Here is a 19,248-nt window from a genome sequence, read left to right as displayed (position 1 = left end):
ATTGTTATGATTCTTCATTGTTTTTAATAGAAAGAACAGACTAATTTAGTTTTCGTTTTACATCTAAAAACGTATGACGTATATCCAAAAATTCAGATCGTTTTCATCCCCAGAATTCCAGATCTATTTCGATCTAGAGCCAACGAAAGCGAACCCATGTATCTTTCTCTCTATCTCTTTCTTGCATCACGACGATCCCTCTATCCGAGGGGAATTTATGAAATCGGAAGCAAACAGAGAATTGTGGTATCATGTCACCGTCCATCACGTCATATTGCCGCCGCAAGCATCAGCAAAGGTAAGTCTCGCCTCTTATTCCTCACTCCTTTCTCTTTCTGATTTGTTACCTTGTTCTAGGGATTAAAAAGAGTCAAAAGTAGCAGCCATAGGGAATTAAATGAAAGAGTGTTGAAGGTTTATTGTGAGTGTAGATGGCGTAATCGAGTTTTAGGTTAGTAATATTTATAGGCAAACGATTAGGTCGACCAACACATCTTTACACCTCTAAAAAATATCCGATCAAGCAAAAAATTAGGGAGATAATAACTATATTGGTTTTTTTATGGAATCTTTTATATTTTGGTATTTAATTTTGTTTCTCTTGATTGATTTAGAAGATAAATGATTGGTGAGAATCAAGAAGTTTGAACACAAATCTCGGTTAGGATCATCGTCGAAGGTAATAAAATCTCTGTCTATTTAATATTTAATATTTTAAGATAAATTATTAGGACGAAATATTTGGGAATCAAGAGATTTGATCATAAATCTCGGTCGTGATCATCTCCAAGGTTTAAAAATCTGTCTCTATTTAATGTTTATTATTTTAATATCTTGAAGCCAAAATTTTAGATCTCAAGTGGGTTTGGGCTTTAGTAGGAAGGAGCTATGTCGTCGAACCCAACTTATCAATTTCAAAAATTTGATGGTAATGGCAGTCTTGTAAATAAATTTGAAGTTGAGGATTTATTTCATAATTGTACTTGGAAAATGTATATATAGATGTTAAAACTAAAAAATTGGAAGAAATATTTTTTTGTAACAATGTGATTTTTTTTTAAAGCAAACTATACACCATATAAGATATAAATAAAATAAAGTATGTAAAAAATGTTTCATTTATGATTAGTAAGAAAGACATGTGTCACAAATATAGAGTGCCAAGTGTCGCATTGACATGAAAAGTTAGTAAAAACCTTCTCATATTATATAAGATATATTATATGTTAAAACTAAAAAGTTGGAAGAAATATTTTTTTGTAACAATGTAATTTTTTTTAAAGCAAACTATACATCATATAAGATATAAATAAAATAAAGTATGTAAAAAATGTTTAATTTATGATTAGTAAGAAAGACATATGTCACAAATATAGAGCGCCAAGTGTCGCATTGGCAGGCAAAATTAGAAAAAACCTTCTCATATTATATAAGATGTCACAGAGCGCAAGTTTTATAAGGAAACTAGACATTACTTGTTAGATTGTCAAAATTTCCGACTTTCACCCATTGACTGTTCATTGATTCCACCTGCAGAAGTGTGGCAATAAGAATCTCTGAGATATAATAGCTGAAAAGTTACAAAGATGTTGCTACCGGAACAGCAGTGTGATAAGAATTCTATAAGATCTTAGCTTACCTTTTGTAAAGTATAGTCCTGCATTCTATCACACAGCCCGTCCAACAAATCAACCACCCTCAGGTCGCTTATTCTATTTGGATTAAAAAGAAAGAAAGAAAAGTACAGGATCATTCACGATGACAAAAATGACTAAAACAACAACATATTATGGAAACAATTTTTGAAGAAATCATAGAGTATCAATTGTTGTTTTAGATCAATTTACAGACACCCGCTCTTAAAAGTGTCCAACTGTTAGGATAGTTTGCCTTTCGTCACTGCTCCTAACAGCAGATACACGTTACCCTAGTTATCACATTTTGTAACTCCAATAGAGATTTTAATCCACACTTGCACTTGTAACAAAAGATCACAGTTACAAATGATGTAATCATGCAAATGCACATAAACTGAGCCAAATATGTTCTCGCTGCCCATGTGTCCAATTGCCATACTGATATATCAGGATGTGCACATAAAAACAAAGAATACACGATCAATGCACAATGAGGCCACAATGTTTGTACCTGTAGTCAATAACCTTCCCTTCACGCTGGCCTTTCGAATTTAGTCGGTTTCTCATATCAAGATGGTTTCGTGGATTTTCCTGTTTCAAAGAAAGGTTAAAAGCATTGAATCAGGAGCAGGAAAGCTTTGGTAATGCTATAAAGTGCAACATGAGAGATAGATATTAAAGACGTTCTTCTTACCTTTAAAAGCTGTAACTCTAATTCCTCCTGCACAACACCAATCACCATTTTTAGTATTAAGGAAGGTACCCTAACTCATTCCCTAGAATCAAAAGACTTGTGATCTTGAAAACAAAAACCAAGTTTCCCCCATTGCAAATTCTAAAGACTTATTTGGCTACTAGGGAATATACAAACATGTCCATCGAAGATCTCTCTACCATTATCATTAAATCGGCGTTCGCTGTATAACACGAAATCAAAGAGAGGAAAGCTAGGGGTTCCGACGGCGTTACAAGTGGCGCATTTGTTATCGAGGGAGGTGGAATAAATGTGTTTTACCTGCTATCATCACTTTGATAAGTTGCTGTGAACCAATGAATTCAAATGTTTTAGCCACGTCAGATACTATCTAGTAAAAAATTGTAGCCACGTCGGACACCACTCTAGAGTGGTTTGTTGCCTTACAAAAATCAGATCAAGTATTCGTGGAGTCTTGGGACTTCAAATTTCAAGCTGTCCCGGGTTCAAACTATTTGGTATGTACGTATCTCTAAACCATCGTCTTACAAAATGTGTATTTGATAATACAATTTAGCTTGCAACGCACTGTTTTTATCAAGTCAAGTTTTCATTCATATAGAGAGGCTCACTGTATCTGTATGGATGTTATCATACTATCACTATAAAATATAAATCATGAATTGGTAATAATGGACTCAGGAACACCGGCCGAAAGAACCTTTGGTGTGATTTTTTTTTTCTATTTTTTTATGCACTGAACTTACCTGTGGCTGTGGGTGGTAAAACAATTTTAATCATAAAATCTAAAAACCCTAATTCAGCTATGGCAGCGATGAAACCGAAGGCCGATGCTCTTGCCTTTCTCCTTCTACGTGTCTTGGTGATGGACCAAACATGCTCAAGAACACCTTCATCATTCAAACCAATATGTCAAAATATACAAAGAAAAAAATCTAACATGAGTGAATGTTTGAATGATCATATGACTTACCGGTAAAAATACAAGGCCGTGCAAGAAACCGAGTAGGACTAGTGCCAGATACATCTTGAAGTAGTAGACCTGTCGGGGATACAAAAACAAATTCAGAAGCCAAATACGAAAAGGAAAGGAAAGACTAAGAATAATAAAAAAAAGCTTCAAGAGAGATCGCAAGCACATACCACAAAGACTTCTGATCTTGAGAAACCGAGCACAATCACCCCAACTAGCTTAGTCAACGTAATTCCACTGCCACAGAACATATGTTAATAAGGACATTGGATTGTATTAAGAAGCAATTCTAATAAACAGGAAGCAATTCTTGTTTGTGAGATCCATCACGGAAATTAGTGGATTTTTCCCAAGAAAATGTGTAGGGAAGTTATGGGCTTTGCTAAGCGTTTATCAGCTTATACCGAGGGAAACAGAATCTTTGGTTTGTGTTCTATGTTCATGGATCGAGTTGAAGAGAGACAAAATACCTGAAAACTGAAGCTCCCATCCCACCCAGCGCCTCTTTCATCCGTTGGTTTCTGTCCCCAGAGCTTATCTGAGCATTTAGGAAATTCCCGTCAGGATGAAAATAGCATTGTGGTTGTTAATACTGTTAATACAGACAGAGGGGGACTGACCGAGAAAGCGTGAGTTATGTGTACACAAAACTCTACCGCTATGCCCACGGACATTATTAGATTTACAACTGATAGCGCGTTTAGCTGGATATGAAAGACTGCCATAACCCCCTAGCATGTTTTAAATCAAGGGTTGGTCGAGTATCACATTAGTAACCTGAGACTGAGAGTATGAATATAGATAGTTTTTTTCATAACAATGAGAGAGTAGAGTACCAAAAGATCAATAATGATCATTGCGATCACCAGCAAAATAATTGCGGAGCTCCAAAAGCTGAGTTAGAAAGCAGACAGAGGGGAAAAAATGTAGAATCAGGTTTAATCATATCTAACAAGAAAACTATGATAACAAAGAGGTTAAGAGTATATTTCAGTGGGAAAGAGCTTTAGAGTGATACCTGCATGTGATGATTAAACACACGACAAACACGGCAGCTGTAAAAAAAAAAAAAAAAACACTTTCAAAGTCAGCTCAAAGTCAAAATTTAGAATCAACACCTACCAACTAGAAGCTAAGATCTGGGAATATAAGATTTACAAACCGATGGCTATGGAGAGGTTGATTAATGCAGTTTTCCATATGTCAAGATATTGCTCAAAGAACATATAAAATACTGAGTATGGATAAATCTCCATCTGAAAAAGAATAAACTACAAGTTAGACATTAAAATTCAATAAAAAGAAACTACCATAGTGATGAAGAAATTGCGACAAGTTAGATCAGTTTCCATTAGGAAATCCAACTATATATTAAAGGGGGAAAAATGTATGAGTCATTTGTTTATCAAGAAGATAATAAAATATGAAATCATGTGACTTGCATCGATCAGTATATGGTACCTTTAAGGAACGAGAAACTTTTGCACTAAACTCTTGAGCAGCTCTCATTGAATTAACATAGTCAACCTGAAAACAAACTTTCAGTATAAAGTATAAACTAAAACAAGAATAGAGACTCACAACAAACATGAAAAGTTGCTCTACATTTTATGAGATGGGAAAGTACCTGCTTGTTAAGGGGTGTATGATAAGTGCGGAACGATGAAGCTTGAATGATACCACTTTCATAGCCTGGTAAGAAATGAGAGCATACATATTACAGATTTGGGTATCAATACCATGCTAGAATCGATGACAGTTAAATGGACTAAAAAAGAAAAAGGAGATAGTGTGGAAACCTTGCAAATCAACACTACTAGAATAAGCACCATGACCACCTTTAGCACAATCAGCGGAAGGAAGCGCACTGAGGAACCAAGGAAGTTTCTCTTTGAATTGGGTTGTGGATGGGCGGTCACTGCTTAAATCTGCATGACGGAAGCACTGGACAACCGAAAAGAAAAAAATTATGCAAGTCATCATTAGAGATGTTGCGGAGAGTAACAAACACATCCCTACTAATATAATTAATTGAATAAATTACCGTGGTACAATCTTTGCATACTTCACTTAGGCCACAGCTGCCTTGATCAGGAGGACAACAAGGAGGCTAGAAATGCAACAAAAGTACGAGAACATTTAGCCTTCAGTAAGTTATAAATCGCTCGACACAGTATTACCATAATATTTTGGACCTCATAAATAAGTATGATATTGTATACATTTTGAATAATCACAATGTGCTACTTTTGAATGAGTTTTCCAATATTTGTAAGAATGTGATAAGAGCCTATCCCATACTAGGCCCCACACGGCTACACCAAGTCCAGTTAAAAGCTAGCTTATGAGTGGGGATGCCCATGTGACTTTTTAACGCAATGAAATGATTAGTCCCATTTATAACCAATGAGAACGCTTATAATAATTGAAGTTACTTTTCTTCTCTATCTCAGTTCATTTATGTTTGTTATATATGGGACCACTAAATCTTAAATATATTGATTCTAAGCCTTGGCAGTGAAATCAAAATATATATATACCTGGTCATCAGGGGGGCAGAAGGTACCATTTGTAAACTTTCGGCAACAGCCAAATGCCTCAGGAGATAACCACACAAGAAAGTCGTCAAGCCATGAAGCAGCTGGCTTAGCTATGTAGCTTAGTTCTGGAGTCAAAGAAGCCCTTGCAATCTATGGACAAGAATGAAAGTTAGATACTCATAAAGAATAAGAACAGATACTCCGCTAAATATTTGCCTAATCGATTACTGAAACACATTTAATGCCAACAGCTAGAGAAGTTGTAAATATTAATAGTGCCATGTCTTAAAATCTTGTGAGGACATATAAAAATATTAATTCTTTTCCGCATTGACTTGTGGAACACATTAAGAATGTTAGCAATAACAAATATCAGTAGGTACTAAAAACAGATCCAGATTATTTGTAGACTTAACTTACCACACTACTAAATTGAATTTGAAAAACTTGAGATAAATGTGATTGTAATGTGAAAAATGGATAGTGAGACTTTCTCTAATGTACAAGAAAACAAAGTATAGACATATATCAAAGACAGATAACCAAATTATATTAGGAGGAGAAATGAAAATAAATGCAGACAAGCTATATACCTCGTTTAAAAGAGAGTTAGGATCACACTTGTTAATGGAACAAAGTTGATTTGTCTGTCTTGATTCTGAGCTGAGACATGAGGCAAAATGAGTTTTAATCATAAGTTGGACCAAATTATATCAGCTAAACACTTACAGCTAAGAGAAACAGAACGTGAGATACCTGTAGTTATAATTTTTCAGAACAAAGTATAAAGGTGGACCGATACGAAGATATGTAGAAATATTGTTGAAGTAACCCTAATAGGAAAAGAGGGGCACTTGTTAGATAGCCTAGGTTTGATACTTTACATTAGTAAAGTTCAATATAAACCTGAAGATATGAATCCTGAGGAAGAACAATTTGTTGCTCCAAACCAGGCTCAATCCGAGTGGACAATGCCTACAAAATCCATGAACATGTTTAATAAAAGATGATAATTTCAACAGCTAAAATGAAGGATACAACATTTCTCTTATGGGTCAGAAAATGTATCAACTCACAATTCCAGCCATTGCTAAGCCAAAGAAGAAGGCAATAACCAATATTTTGACTGCCCAATGGCTGAGGATGGGTGCATGAATTTCCTGAAAGTGTAGAATGAAACATAAAAAATTCAAAATAACTAAAATCTTTCGTTGACTGAAAAATTGCCTAGACTAAAATACATGCAAGGATAACGTAAAATGTTTTTTTTAAGGGAAATCTCAATTATGTAGAACAGAAACCAAATCTCCTAGGGTGTACTAGGTGGTACGAGTTAATTAATAAAGTACCTTCATATATCGAGTCAAAATGCCAGCTTTTCTCTGACCAATCCCTGAGAGTGATACCAGGCAACTCCAATGAAACTTTAATTTCACAAAATTCTACAATGAAAAAGGGTATGGTGATATATCAAAACCCAGAAGTGATTACCTTTGTCAGCACTATCTGATGATTGTGATGTCTTGATACATGGGAAGCAATCAACCCTCTTATTCTCTGTCCGCTGGAAGTCAAAAACTATCAAAGCAACAAAAGCAGTAACCTGGAGAAGAAAGTCCAAAAGGACAGCCAATGCTGAAAGCATGAAGCATATAATCGTTAAAAAGCCAGAAGGTAGATAATCAAAGTATTCAAACTGAAATACTGAAATGTTTTTACTGACCAGCAAACATGGAGAACACTCGAACAGCTGGCATTTTAATAAAAGCACCAACAGCAAAAGCTAAAATCTCGGCTAAACTTGCAAGAGTAATTGATGGTCCAACTTCCATAAGGGCATTGCTTATTCGTCTTTCCAAAGGGAGCTCTTGCTCTTGTCTCTTAACAGCATGAACCAGTATGCACATATTATCAACACCGACCTGTTGATAAATATTTCATGTAGAAGTAAGGAAAAAAATAAGAACAAGATGTAGATCGTCGGCAACAACATCAGTTACATATTTAAGTTGCAAGCAATATTAGTATCAGACATGACTTACAGCCAAAACAAGAAAAGGTATGACTTCCATTATGATTAGAGTCGATTTCATCCCAACAGCACTGAAAAATCCTACAGAGCCAAGGACAGAAAGCATGACAAGAATAACACCAGATAGACCAAGCAAAACCTGAAATTAAGAAGGTTACATTTCAGAATAAAGTATAAGGAAATCCTTTGAGGTTTGAAACTTCGTTAAGTTCAGAGTAACACTATAATTCAGATAATTCTAACCGTTTATCATTATCATACCTTTGAGGTAATGTAAAAGGAATTTAAGCGAGGTGCATCCCCAAGTGTGAGTGATATATAGGCAAACATGACAAGATAACTTATCTGAAGGACAAAAACAGGAGAAAAAGAAGACATGAAAGACATATTAGAAACCAAACAGAGTAGGAATAATAAAAAATAATTTAAAAAAAAAAGCAAAAGATGGCATAAATATATTAAGATAAAATAGACTATTGAATCTTGAAGGTACAAAATAAGGAAACTCACCGCTATAGTTATGACATCTGCGGTGCTTTCTCTTTTCAATTCTTCTTCAATAGAACTTTCCGAAGAGAAAGAAAGAGTTAAATTTTTTGCTTTAGCCATTGGCAACAATTCATCCTGTCATATAAAGAGTACTAGCGTAAAAGAAAGAACAAGAACAGTAGCATCAAGCTTTGTGCATCATAAAATTAGTAAAATAAAATAACTAAAATTTTGTTTTTTCGTATCAAAATTTCCAACCTTGGCCAGTTGGATAAAGGCTTTCTCCCATGCCACTGCTTTCTCAGTTTTGTTGCCTTCATTGTTAACAGCATTGTCCACAGGATAAGTCACAAGAAAAGCAGAAGCCTGTCCTAAGCATGTCAATTAAAGGGGTATTAGATACTCATCGTATGAATGGACTTACTCTATATAAGTTACTCTAACAAACTGAAGAATACTACCTCACTAAAACTGTTCTCTGAGAAACCTCCCAGTGCAGTAGTTGGATCAAGGGGACCCTTAAATGCACTCAAACATGAATCTGTCGAGGTGAAATGCTGAAGAAAGTAGTGAGCATATTATAAAGTGGTTAGATATCAAAAAAATATTGCCATAAACTTATTAAAATGAAACAAAAATAGGCTAAAAATGTGGAGTGCAGTCATGGAGAAATTACAATGAGAAAAATGAAATAGTATATAAATTCACAAGTTACCTCAAAGCAATATTTAACATGATCGACGCCTCCAAAGTCCTCATAATTTTCTAGTTTCATTTTGAAATACTGCCTCCATAAGCAAGAAATCCACCAGATACGTTAGGGACTACTGGTCTATTGAGGAAAGGCCAACTCTAGTACTATAAAAAGGAAGGAGTGCAACCTGCAGAACACTCTGTGTGGCACAATCCTCTGCAAGGGGTTTCATGCAAATATCTGTCAGAGAAACCATAGAACCTGCGTGATTTGCCCGAAGTCCATCAACCTACCATATTAAACAACTTTTTACATGTCCAGTACAGAAAGACATTATGCGGGTGATCAGATAGATTTAAAATGCTGGAAAACCAGAAAGCAAATACCTTCTTTTGTATGTCAAAAAGTAACTTAATATTGTCATCTGTCAAAATCTCTGGCGCCTTTTCATGAGGAGATTTTGGAACTGTTGCTAGTATTAGCTGCAGAAATTTCCAAAAAATGTGAAAAGAAAGCTGATTAAGAGAAGTTTGAATGTTTGATAGAAATGGGGAAACCTGTTCAATTCTATAGAAAGGAGCAAGATGGGTGTCAAAGAATTGTTTCTCTTCAGCAGCTCTGCTCCCTGGTCCTACCCATAGCTGCAATATACAGTATGAAAACAATTTATATAAACATTTTCCGGAAAGGTCAAATAAGATTGCATATAGTATAGCATTGTAAAAACACTAAGCAAGAGGGAAAAAAAATCAAATAGCTACCTTATCAGGCCGTGTCTCCACTTTGAATCGGATCAAACCCACACAAAGTAGAAGAACTATAGAGATTGACAAACACAAAACAAGAGTTGGGTGTCTTGCTACCCAAATCCCATACTTCCTGGAAACAGAAAACCCGACAATTTCAACAAACCTACTTTGACGCTAGGCAGCCTAGTGAATGAATTTCAATTACCTGTAAAAATTGGCCAAGTGTCCTTGCACTGTCGACAGCTGAGCCCAGTTTCTTTGTGGTGTATTTTGTAACATCTGAGGAAAACATAACAAAGCAATGAGCATCCCAATTATTAATCAGCAGCTCAAACTTCAAAAGTTGTAGTAGTGGTCAGGCTAAGCACATAAATACCTCTGCATGAATAGTGTCGGGTTTTGGCAGATTATTAGCATTTCGTTCTCCACCAGGACTCATCTGGGAGGTGTTCTTCTTACCCCTTACTCGGTGAAGTAAACCCCCTCCGAGAAACAGAGAAACCAATACAATATACAAAATGGCTAGTATAAAATCAACACATTTCGCCTGCATGATTCACCACCAACCAGGAGGACCATGTTAAACAAAGACTTCAAAATCATAAGCACTAGTAAATATGGAATCCATATATACCTTAAGTGATCCAATTTGGATTGAACAAAAATGCTTTTTCTGAGTAGGAAGTTCCGCTCTACTGGAGCAAGTAGCTGCAGAAGGACAATCACCACAAGAACAGCCAAGAGTATCATCACCACATGAATAAGCAGACACATTCATAGGCCTCATTCCAGATGATACAGGTGGTGTTGGCAAAAACGCGATCCCATATGGTGAGCCTGGCAAATTGACACCCGCTTTCTGGCCAATAAATGCAAACCATTCTGATGGACACAACAGACATCACATTTATATCAAGATAAGCTAAGTAAAAAAAACTCAATCGAACTAGTCCTTGAGGCATATAACAAAATATCTACCTTTAAAATTCTTTGCACCAGCTCCGAGAAAGTCTAAAGCACGGCTATTTGAGCTACCAAATTTCACATCTTTGCAGGATTCATACATCCCCGCTCCAAAATCATCAGTTATATAGTACTGAATCCCATCTACAGTCAAATTATTCTTGACCTGCCAAACAAAACACAGCAATGGGACGACTTAAAGCTACTTCAAAATTGCAGCATCAATTAGACAGACAGGTGCATCATTCAAAAAAGTTGTTACCTTTGTAGTAGAAGTGACATTGATAAACAAACTCTGATCCGGAGAACAAGTAAGTTCACAGAAAAGATTCAGAAAGTTCCTCAAACATGCAGGACAACCTACAATAAAGGGAATAGCCTGACAACAAACACACACACATTTCAAATTTCAGTGAATCTTGAATCATGAAAAAAAAAAGATCTAAAGCCTGGTTTTATAATACCTGTTGAACTTGTGAACGTAATGTATCAAACTGAGTCTCTGTGCAACAAACATTGCCAGTGATTGTTGGACACAAGCTTTGAATCTTGGAAGATAGCAAATCATCAGGCTAGATAAGAAGAAGAAGAGAGTGAGAAACGATTAGTAGATCGAGACGACAACAACAAAAAATGCTTCATCTCTTGAGCAATAAATTAAAAAAAAAAAAAAAAAAACCACACACACAAACGACACATATACTCACTTTCACTGCAGGAATGTTTAAAGGGCAATTTAGTACTTTCCCGTCGCTTCGTGCTCCACAGATGTCATACATAGCACAATATCCTGCTGATTGTTTTGCTTCTACTCCATGACCAACAAACAGAATCTGCATTGGTAAAAAGAAAAAAAAAATACCAACATCAAATTCAGAGAAATTCCAAAAAATAAAAATATCCACTACAAAAATTTCAAACACACAAAAAAGGTGAAAATTTGTATATCAATATGTTAATATATACAAATTTTCACCTCTTTGTGTGTTTGAAATTTGTTAATATAAAAAAAAAAAATGTTAATCATCACAATGTGAATTATACAGCCAAATAGAAAAACTGGAATTAACAACAAAAAAAAAAAAAAAAAACTCCACAATTTGAATAATATTTTTTTTTCCTTGATAAATCACAATTTGTATAACTGATTGAGTGATTTCAACAAAAATTAAAAAAAAAAATATACAAAAACCTAAATAGTTTGTATATCACTGCTACAATCCGAATTGAAATCTTTGAAAGAAAAAAAAAAACAAAATATGCAGAAACAAATTTGCTAGAAGAGAGGAGAAGCAAATGGATAGAGAAATAAATCAAAAAAAAAAAAAAAGACTTTCCAGAAGAAGAAGAGATAAAACAAGAATCCTCATAATTTCTTCGTCGGCAATTTGGTATATCTCCTTTTGACCAACAAATCGGTTGTGAAAGTTTTGTTCTGAAAATCTCAATAGAAGAATCTCATCAGAACGAAACTGGGCGTGGAAAAAAATAACAGAGACAGAAGAGAGGAAGAGAGGAGGAGTCAAAAGGTGTGAAAGAGGTTTTATAATATATATATACACATAACACAGTGTGTGTATTATTATGTGTGTGCTTCAACAAAGCTCTGCCATCTCAGGTCCTAGGGATGTGAGAGAGTCCTAATAACTTACTATTATACCCTCGCTTTTGATTTTTTTTTTTTTCTCTGACGTGTTTCGTCGTAGAGGGCGTTTCCATAATACTTGGGAGAAAGGATTACGCGGTTCCTCCGGAAACTGATTTTTGTTTCAATCTTTTTTTCTTTGGAAAAAATAGACTTTTAGGTGTTGAATGAGAATAATGGATGTAGTAAATTTTTTTTTTCTAGTTTTAGGTTTTGAAAATCTGTTTAGTTTTTGGTTGTAAATCTAAAAATAGTTTTTGGTTGTAAATCTAAAAACATTTAAAATTGTATGTATACTTATTAAGACATTATTTTAACTATTTTTGTAAAGAAATTATTAATAATTTTATTATATTAATTGTAAAGTATGAATATGAAATTAATTGGTGACAGCTTTTCCTCTAGAAAAGTTGTTAAAGGGTGGGGATCAGGATTCGAGTAACGCCTGGCGCACCAATAACCTACTGGTGGATTTGGATATCCACAGTGATGGGTTAGGATCGATGCCCTGTAGGGCCAGCTTGGGATCCGTTGGGACGGCTAGCAGTGGGCTAGCAGGGTCCACGGACGGTCCGTTGGGACAGCTAGCCGTGGGCTAGTGGGGTCCGCGGGACGGGTTGTCACGTACACTTAATCACCATTTGTCAACAACACTCATATACGTGTTTTTGTGTCTTTAACAAATGTAATATCCGCGAACCAAAATCCCGGTTTAGGGATTGCATCGGTCAATGCAAGGTTGGCTTTTTGCGGACGAGTTAAGTTAAACGCTGCGTTTTGGGTTAGGAAAACCCTTAACACGAGTTTTGTCTCATTTGACTTGTTTTGGCCATTTTTGAGAAATAGAAAGAGAGAAAGAGTTTTGTGAGAGTTCTTGGGCGTTTTGGGAGATTCTTGGAGGTTTGTGGCGTTTTCTGATGAGATCTGAGGCTTAGAACGTTGTAGGAGCTTGCTAGGAGTGTTTTCTTGCTTGTTTGAGGTTCAAAATCGTCTTGGCAAAGGTAAGTGCATGACCATGGCTTATCTAAGCTAGATATCTCTCTGATTTACTTGTTATGTGTTGTTAGGCTTGTTAGATTGATATTTGGGACGATAGGATGCTTTCTTGTGGCTTGGGATCGAGTTTTGTGGTTGTAGGAACGAAGATCCGGCGAGAATCTTCGGGGAAAACATGATGCTTGGCATTGCATCGGTCGATGCACATTGTGCGTCGGTCGATGCAAGTGCGAGGACGGCGCGTAAAACCTAGGGTTTTGTGTTATGTCGAGCATGCGTCAGTCGATGCAGTGCGAGTGTCGATTGATGCAAGTGCATCTAGCATCGGTCGATGCAACCTTGTGTCGGTCGATGCATCCCAATCTGGTGTCGGTCGATGCATGTTGGTGTCGGTCGATGCAGAGTCCTGGTTTGTTATTGTTGATTGTTGATTATTGTTTGATGGTTAGAGATGTCTCTATTGCTTGTGTGTATAGCCCAGTAGATGGGAGGATTGCCTTATTGAGTGTTTTTAAAATACTTGTGCATTGCAATTTGTGTTTGTGGTGCAGGTAAAGGCAAAGTATGATCGTGGAATCAAGGCAATGAAGAAAAGGATGTTCTAGTGGTTCGCTTGGTTGTCTGGCTTCTGTTAGGTTCCTAGAGTTGAGTTCTAGAATATTGTTTAGGATTGCTGGTTCTCTGGTTTATGTTGTTTGGATCATTAGTTTATGATTTGGAATTAATGTTGGTTATTGGATTATTATTGGTTATGTCCGCTGTTGAATGTGATTGTGGTTAGATGGCTAGTGGATATGGAACCACTAGTTGTAGTTTATTTCTGTTATTATATTTATTTATTTATTATTATTTTTTTTTTTAAAGTTGGGTCCTTTCAAAGTGTTTCATCACAAAGACATGTATTGCATATAATAAACAAGTGTCACTGAGGTGGAAGACACATGTAGTAGTAATGGATAATTATATTTAGTTTATGACACTCCCCCTTGAGTATCCATCACTAATGATGAGTTATGCACTGCCTCATTAAAAACCTTGTCACGGAAAACTTCTTTCGGATAAAAACCATGACGAGGAAAAAAGTGTACAGTGACATAAACTCCCCTTGCAATAAAGAATCATATTCTCTTCATAAGTTTTGTAGATGACTCATATCAATCATTCTTTGCTTCTCATCACCTTTATCATTGACATTCTTCTTTGAAGTTGTAACATCCGCGAACCGAAATCCCGGTTTAGGGGTTCCATCGCTTGATGCAATAGGTGCATTGGTCGATGCATGTTCAGTTTTGTGCGGACGAGTTTAAGTTAAACGCTGCGTTTTAGGCACAGGGAAAAGGAAAACTCTGAAATCGTTTCTTTTGTCTCATTTGTCGACTATGGTCGCTTTTGAGAGAAAAAAAGAGAGAAAGAGTGTTCTTGGTGTTCTTGGTGATTTTTGTGGATTGGTGGCTTTTCCTGGTGAGATATGAGGCTTAGGACGTTGTAGGAGGCTTCTAGAAGTGTTTTCTTGCTTGATTGAGGTTCAGAATCGTCTTGGCAAAGGTAAGTGCATGACCATGGCTTATCTAAGCTAGAGAACTCTCTGATTTGCTTGTTATGTGTTGTTAGGCTTGTTAGATTGTTATTTGGGATGTTAGGAAGCTTTTTTGTTGCTTGGGATCAAGTTTTGTGGTGATGCATTTCGGGTTGACTAACGCGCCAGCAGCGTTTATAAGATTGATGAACAACGTGTTTCAGGAGTTTCTGGACGTGTCTGTATCATTTTCATCGAAGATATCCTGGTATATTCTAAGAGTCCTGAGGAGCATGCAGTGCATTTGAGGGCAGTTTTGGAGAAGCTGCGGGAGCAGAAGTTGTTTGCCAAGTTAAGCAAGTGCAGTTTTTGGCAGCGTGAGATGGGTTTTCTGGGTCACATTGTTTCTGCAGAGGGGGTTTCTGTAGATCCGGAGAAGATTCAGGCTATCAGGGATTGGCCTAGACCGCAGAATGCCACAGAGATCAAGAGTTTCCTTGGGTTGGCAGGTTACTACAGGAGGTTTGTGCAGGGTTTTGCAAGTAGAGCACGCCCTATGATTAAGTTGACAGGGAAGGATGTCTCTTTTGTGTGGTCACAGGAGTGTGAGGAGGGCTTTGAAAGCCTTAAGGAGATGTTGACTACTACGCCAGTGTTGGCTTTGCCTGAGCAGGGAGAACTCTATGTGGTTTATACTGATGCATCTAGGGTTGGTTTGGGGTGTGTGTTGATGCAGCATGGCAAGGTGATTGCCTATGCTTCGCGGCAGTTGCGGAAGCATGAGGGCAACTATCCTACTCATGATTTGGAGATGGCTGCTGTAGTTTTTGCCCTGGAGATTTGGAGATCTTATCTTTATGGTGCAAAGGTGCAGGTGTTTACAAATCATAAGAGTCTGAAGTACATATTCACTCAGCCTGAGCTAAATTTGAGTCAGAGGCGGTGGATGGAGCTTGTGGCAGATTATGATTTGGAGATAGCTTATCATCCTGGTAAGGCTAACACGGTTGCAGATGCTCTGAGTCGGAAGAGGGTAGTTTCAGCTCAGGAGCAGGAGATGGAGTCTCTGGTAGGAGAGATCAGTACTTTGACCTTGTGTGCTGTTTCACAGGAACCGTTGGATTTGGAAGCAGTTGATAAAGCATATCTTTTGAGTAGGGTGCGGTTGGCTAAGGAGCAGGATTTGGGGCTGGTGAATGCCTCAAAAGATGTGGATTCAGAGTATCAGGTCTCAGATAATGGTATTATCTTGGTGCATGGTCGGATTTGTGTGCCCAAGGATGAGAAGTTGAGACAGGAGATCCTGAGAGAGGCTCATGCGAGCAAGTTTTCTATTCATCCAGGAGCGACTAAGATGTACCGTGATCTCAAGAGGTACTATCACTGGGTCGAGATGAAGAAGGATGTAGCTAGTTGGGTCGTGAGGTGCAATGTGTGTCAGCTAGTGAAGGCTGGGCATCAGGTTCCAGGCGGGTTACTGAAGAGTCTACTCATTCCTGAGTGGAAGTGGGATATGATCACTATGGATTTTGTGGTAGGATTGCCAGTGTCTCGGACTTTTGATGCTATTTGGGTCATTGTGGACCGGTTGACTAAGTCAACACATTTTCTGGCCATTAAGAAGACTGATGGAGCAACGGTCTTGGCTAAGAAGTATGTGAGAGAGATAGTCAGATTGCATGGGGTGCCAGTGAGTATCGTTTCTGATAGGGATTCTAAGTTCACTTTGGTGTTCTGGAAGGCATTTCAGGCAGAGATGGGCACTAAGGTGCATATGAGTAAAACTTATCATCCCCAGCCAGACGTACAATCGGAGAGGACGATCCAGATGCTAGAGGATTTGCTGAGGATGTGTGTATTGGATTGGGGTGGCCATTGGGCAGATCACCTGAACCTGGTAGAGTTTGCTTACAACAACAGTTATCAGGCGAGTATTGTGATGGCTCATTATGAGGCTTTGTATGGGAGGTCGTGTCGTACACCGTTATGCTGGACTTAGGTGGGGGAGAGAAGCATGTTCGGGGCAGATTTTGTTCAAGAGACCTCAGAGAAGATTCAGGTTCTCAAGCTGAACATGAAGGAGGCTCAGGATAGGCAGAGGAGTTATGCTGATAGGAGGAGGAGAGATCTTAGTTTCAGGTAGGAGACAGAGTATACCTCAAGATGGCCATGTTGCGGGGTCCGAACAGGTCATTGACAGAGACTAAGTTGAGTCTGGGGTTTATGGGTCCGTTCAGGGTGATTGAGCTGGTGGGACCGGTAGCATATAGGCTGGAGTTGCCTGTGGTTATGCGTGCGTTCCACAACGTATTTCATATTTCTATGTTGCGGAAGTGTCTCCGTGAGGATGATCAATTGTTGGCTAAGATTCCTGAAGATCTTCAGCCTAACATGACTTTGGAGCCGAGACCAGTGAGGGTTCTCGAGAGGAGGATCAAGGAACTTCGGAAGAAGAAGATTCCTTTGATGAGATTCCTTTGGGACTGTGATGGTGTTGAGGAGTAGACTTGGAAGCCTGAGGCGAGGATGAAGGCAAGGTTTAAGAAGTGGTATGAGAAGCAAGCCGCAACTTGAACTTGTCTAGCCGGGTCCCATCTGTAATCCGTGGCTGGAGCGGGAATGGAGTATTCCAGCCCATCTATCTTGTTTACTCGGTCGCTTGGGGTGGTTGGTTGTGCGACTCATTAACAAGATGTGGTGGTGCTCGGGATACGAAGTTTCCGTGAGGCGGGGTTTGGGGAAAGTTTCTTGAAATAGATGTTTCCAAAGTGGATAGTGCTAAAAATAGAAAGTTTAATGTGAGTATTTATCCATTTTAGTGGTGGAGAGCCTTGGGGAGGCTTGTGTGGCCTTAGTGGCGAACTTTTGAGTCATTGTGCTGTGTGTGACAGTCTTTTAGACATTATGTAGCCTTTGTGGCGGATGTTTAGCCAGATGTGTGGCCTTTGTGGCGGGCTGTTTAGCCAGAGTGCCTGTTTAAGCGGTCCTTCGGGACAGATGGTCTTTGTGATGGTCCTTCAGGACAGATGGTCTTTGTGACGGTCCTTCGGGACAGATGGTCTTTGTGACGGTCCTTCGGGACAGATGGTCTTTGTGACCGTCCTTCGGGACAGATGGTCTTTGTGACGGTCCTTCGGGACAGATGGTCTTTGTGACGGTCTTTCGGGACAGATGGTCTTTGTGACGGTCCTGATTAGGACAGATTGTTTGGTCTTTGTGACGGTTCTGTTTAGGACAGATTGTTTGGTCTTTGTGACGGTCCTGTTTAGGACAGATTGTTTGGTCTTTGTGACGGCCCTGTTTAGGATAGATTTTTTGGTCTTTGTGACGGTCCTGTTTAAGACATTTGTTTGGCCTTGTGGCATGTATATGATCCTTGTGTGGTCATGAGGTATTCTAGTGAGGGGGATATGTGGTTGGTAGGACAATGAGATGTTTTATGCGAGCTACGGGAAGGAAACCTAGATAGGGATAGGACTCAGACGTGTTCATAATGGTTTGCTCGCGACTTTTGGGGGACTTTGGTTCTCCTAGTACTGCCATATTCTGAGACTTTGTGGCTTGGGAGTATGGTTGGTATATCTATTTCGGATGACGATCCGGGGGCCGCTATACGGTGGCAACCCGAGAGACGAGTATTGGATTTTCCTTATATATTATGGCATGCGGGTTTAGGCCCGATGATGAGCCAACATTATGGCATGCAGACTTAGGTATGATGAGGTGCCAATAAAAACTCAAGGTTTAGGCTTATGAGTAAAGGAAAGTCCAAAAGTCGAGTGCAAATAACGCTTGGAGCGTGAGTCTATCGTCTAGAAGTGACCTTCCATAGATCGGTCGCAGGAGTGCGGGCCGTGGAAACGTTTGCACGGGAGTCCTTGGCTGATGGTTGTTTGAGATTCGAGGACGAATCTAGATTGGTGGGGGAGAATTGTAACATCCGCGAACCAAAATCCCGGTTTAGGGGTTGCATCAGTCGATGCAATAGGTGCATCGGTCGACGCATGTTCAGTTTTGTGCGGACGAGTTTAAGTTAAACGCTGCGTTTTGGGCAAAAGGAAAAGGAAAACCCTGAAATCGTTTCTTTTGTCTCATTAGTCGACTTTGGCCGTTTTTGAGAGAAACATAAGAGTGAAAGAGTGTTCTTGGTGTTCTTGGTGATTTATGTTGATTGGTGGCGTTTTCTAGTGAGATCTGAGGCTTAGGACGTTGTAGGAGGCTTCTAGAAGTGTTTTCTTGCTTGATTGAGGTTCAGAATCGTCTTGGCAAAGGTAAGTGCATGACCATGGCTTATCTAAG

At 38.4% G+C, this 19,248-nt stretch overlaps 1 protein-coding gene, 1 long non-coding RNA gene and 1 pseudogene across 5 annotated transcripts; 1 reads left to right on the top strand and 2 right to left on the bottom strand.

The window, feature by feature from the left end:
* Positions 1-3,132, bottom strand: part of LOC104718571 (uncharacterized) — a 38,553-nt pseudogene extending 35,421 nt beyond the window's left edge.
* Positions 164-900, top strand: LOC147948609 (uncharacterized). Of its 2 annotated transcripts, none has more exons than XR_015579318.1 (3): positions 164-298; positions 615-679; positions 853-900. It is a non-coding gene; the product is annotated as an uncharacterized LOC147948609 (long non-coding RNA). The 2 variants fall into 2 exon arrangements; XR_015579316.1 differs by having other exon boundaries at positions 841-897.
* On the bottom strand, positions 2,923-12,366 carry LOC147948608 (uncharacterized). 3 transcript variants are annotated; one of them, XM_087483068.1, is made up of 38 exons: positions 12,131-12,366; positions 11,500-11,626; positions 11,257-11,364; positions 11,055-11,171; positions 10,808-10,958; positions 10,464-10,711; positions 10,206-10,376; positions 10,035-10,108; positions 9,842-9,959; positions 9,638-9,721; positions 9,467-9,562; positions 9,268-9,369; positions 9,102-9,170; positions 8,848-8,943; positions 8,645-8,752; positions 8,408-8,521; positions 8,159-8,242; positions 7,908-8,036; positions 7,589-7,787; positions 7,357-7,500; positions 7,215-7,258; positions 6,942-7,025; positions 6,772-6,840; positions 6,622-6,698; positions 6,459-6,528; positions 5,866-6,015; positions 5,370-5,435; positions 5,125-5,269; positions 4,953-5,017; positions 4,787-4,852; positions 4,488-4,581; positions 4,344-4,380; positions 4,162-4,219; positions 3,946-4,056; positions 3,796-3,863; positions 3,496-3,562; positions 3,326-3,394; positions 2,923-3,242 (listed from the first exon to the last, which is right to left on the bottom strand). In XM_087483068.1, exons 1-38 carry the CDS (start codon positions 12,160-12,162, stop codon positions 3,156-3,158), a joined length of 3,798 nt encoding a protein of 1,265 aa, XP_087339194.1. In that variant the 5' UTR covers positions 12,163-12,366; the 3' UTR covers positions 2,923-3,155. The 3 variants fall into 3 exon arrangements, with proteins under 3 accessions (XP_087339194.1, XP_087339193.1, XP_087339195.1); XM_087483067.1 differs by lacking the exon at positions 12,131-12,366 and having other exon boundaries at positions 11,500-11,631; XM_087483069.1 differs by lacking the exon at positions 12,131-12,366 and having other exon boundaries at positions 9,268-9,341; positions 11,500-11,625.
* Between the last annotated feature and the right edge of the window lie 6,882 nt (positions 12,367-19,248).

Source organism: Camelina sativa, chromosome 2 (genome assembly GCF_030686135.1).
Source record: "Camelina sativa cultivar CO46 ecotype springtype chromosome 2, ASM3068613v1".
Taxonomy (NCBI): domain Eukaryota; kingdom Viridiplantae; phylum Streptophyta; class Magnoliopsida; order Brassicales; family Brassicaceae; genus Camelina; species Camelina sativa.
Note: the sequence above shows the minus strand (reverse complement) of the source record. Positions and strands in the feature narration are given on the sequence as shown.

Bases quoted from the DNA above. Each gene is read 5' to 3' on its own strand.
- LOC147948608 (XM_087483068.1), bottom strand. From the start codon at position 12,162: ATGAGGATTCTTGTTTTATCTCTTCTTCTTCT. The intron at 9,171-9,267 runs GTTGCACTCCTT...TTATGGAGGCAG, and splicing joins CCACACAGAGTGTTCTGCAG to TATTTCAAAATGAAACTAGA. The intron at 8,037-8,158 runs GTATGATAATGA...TCTTAATTTCAG, and splicing joins CCTTTTACATTACCTCAAAG to GTTTTGCTTGGTCTATCTGG.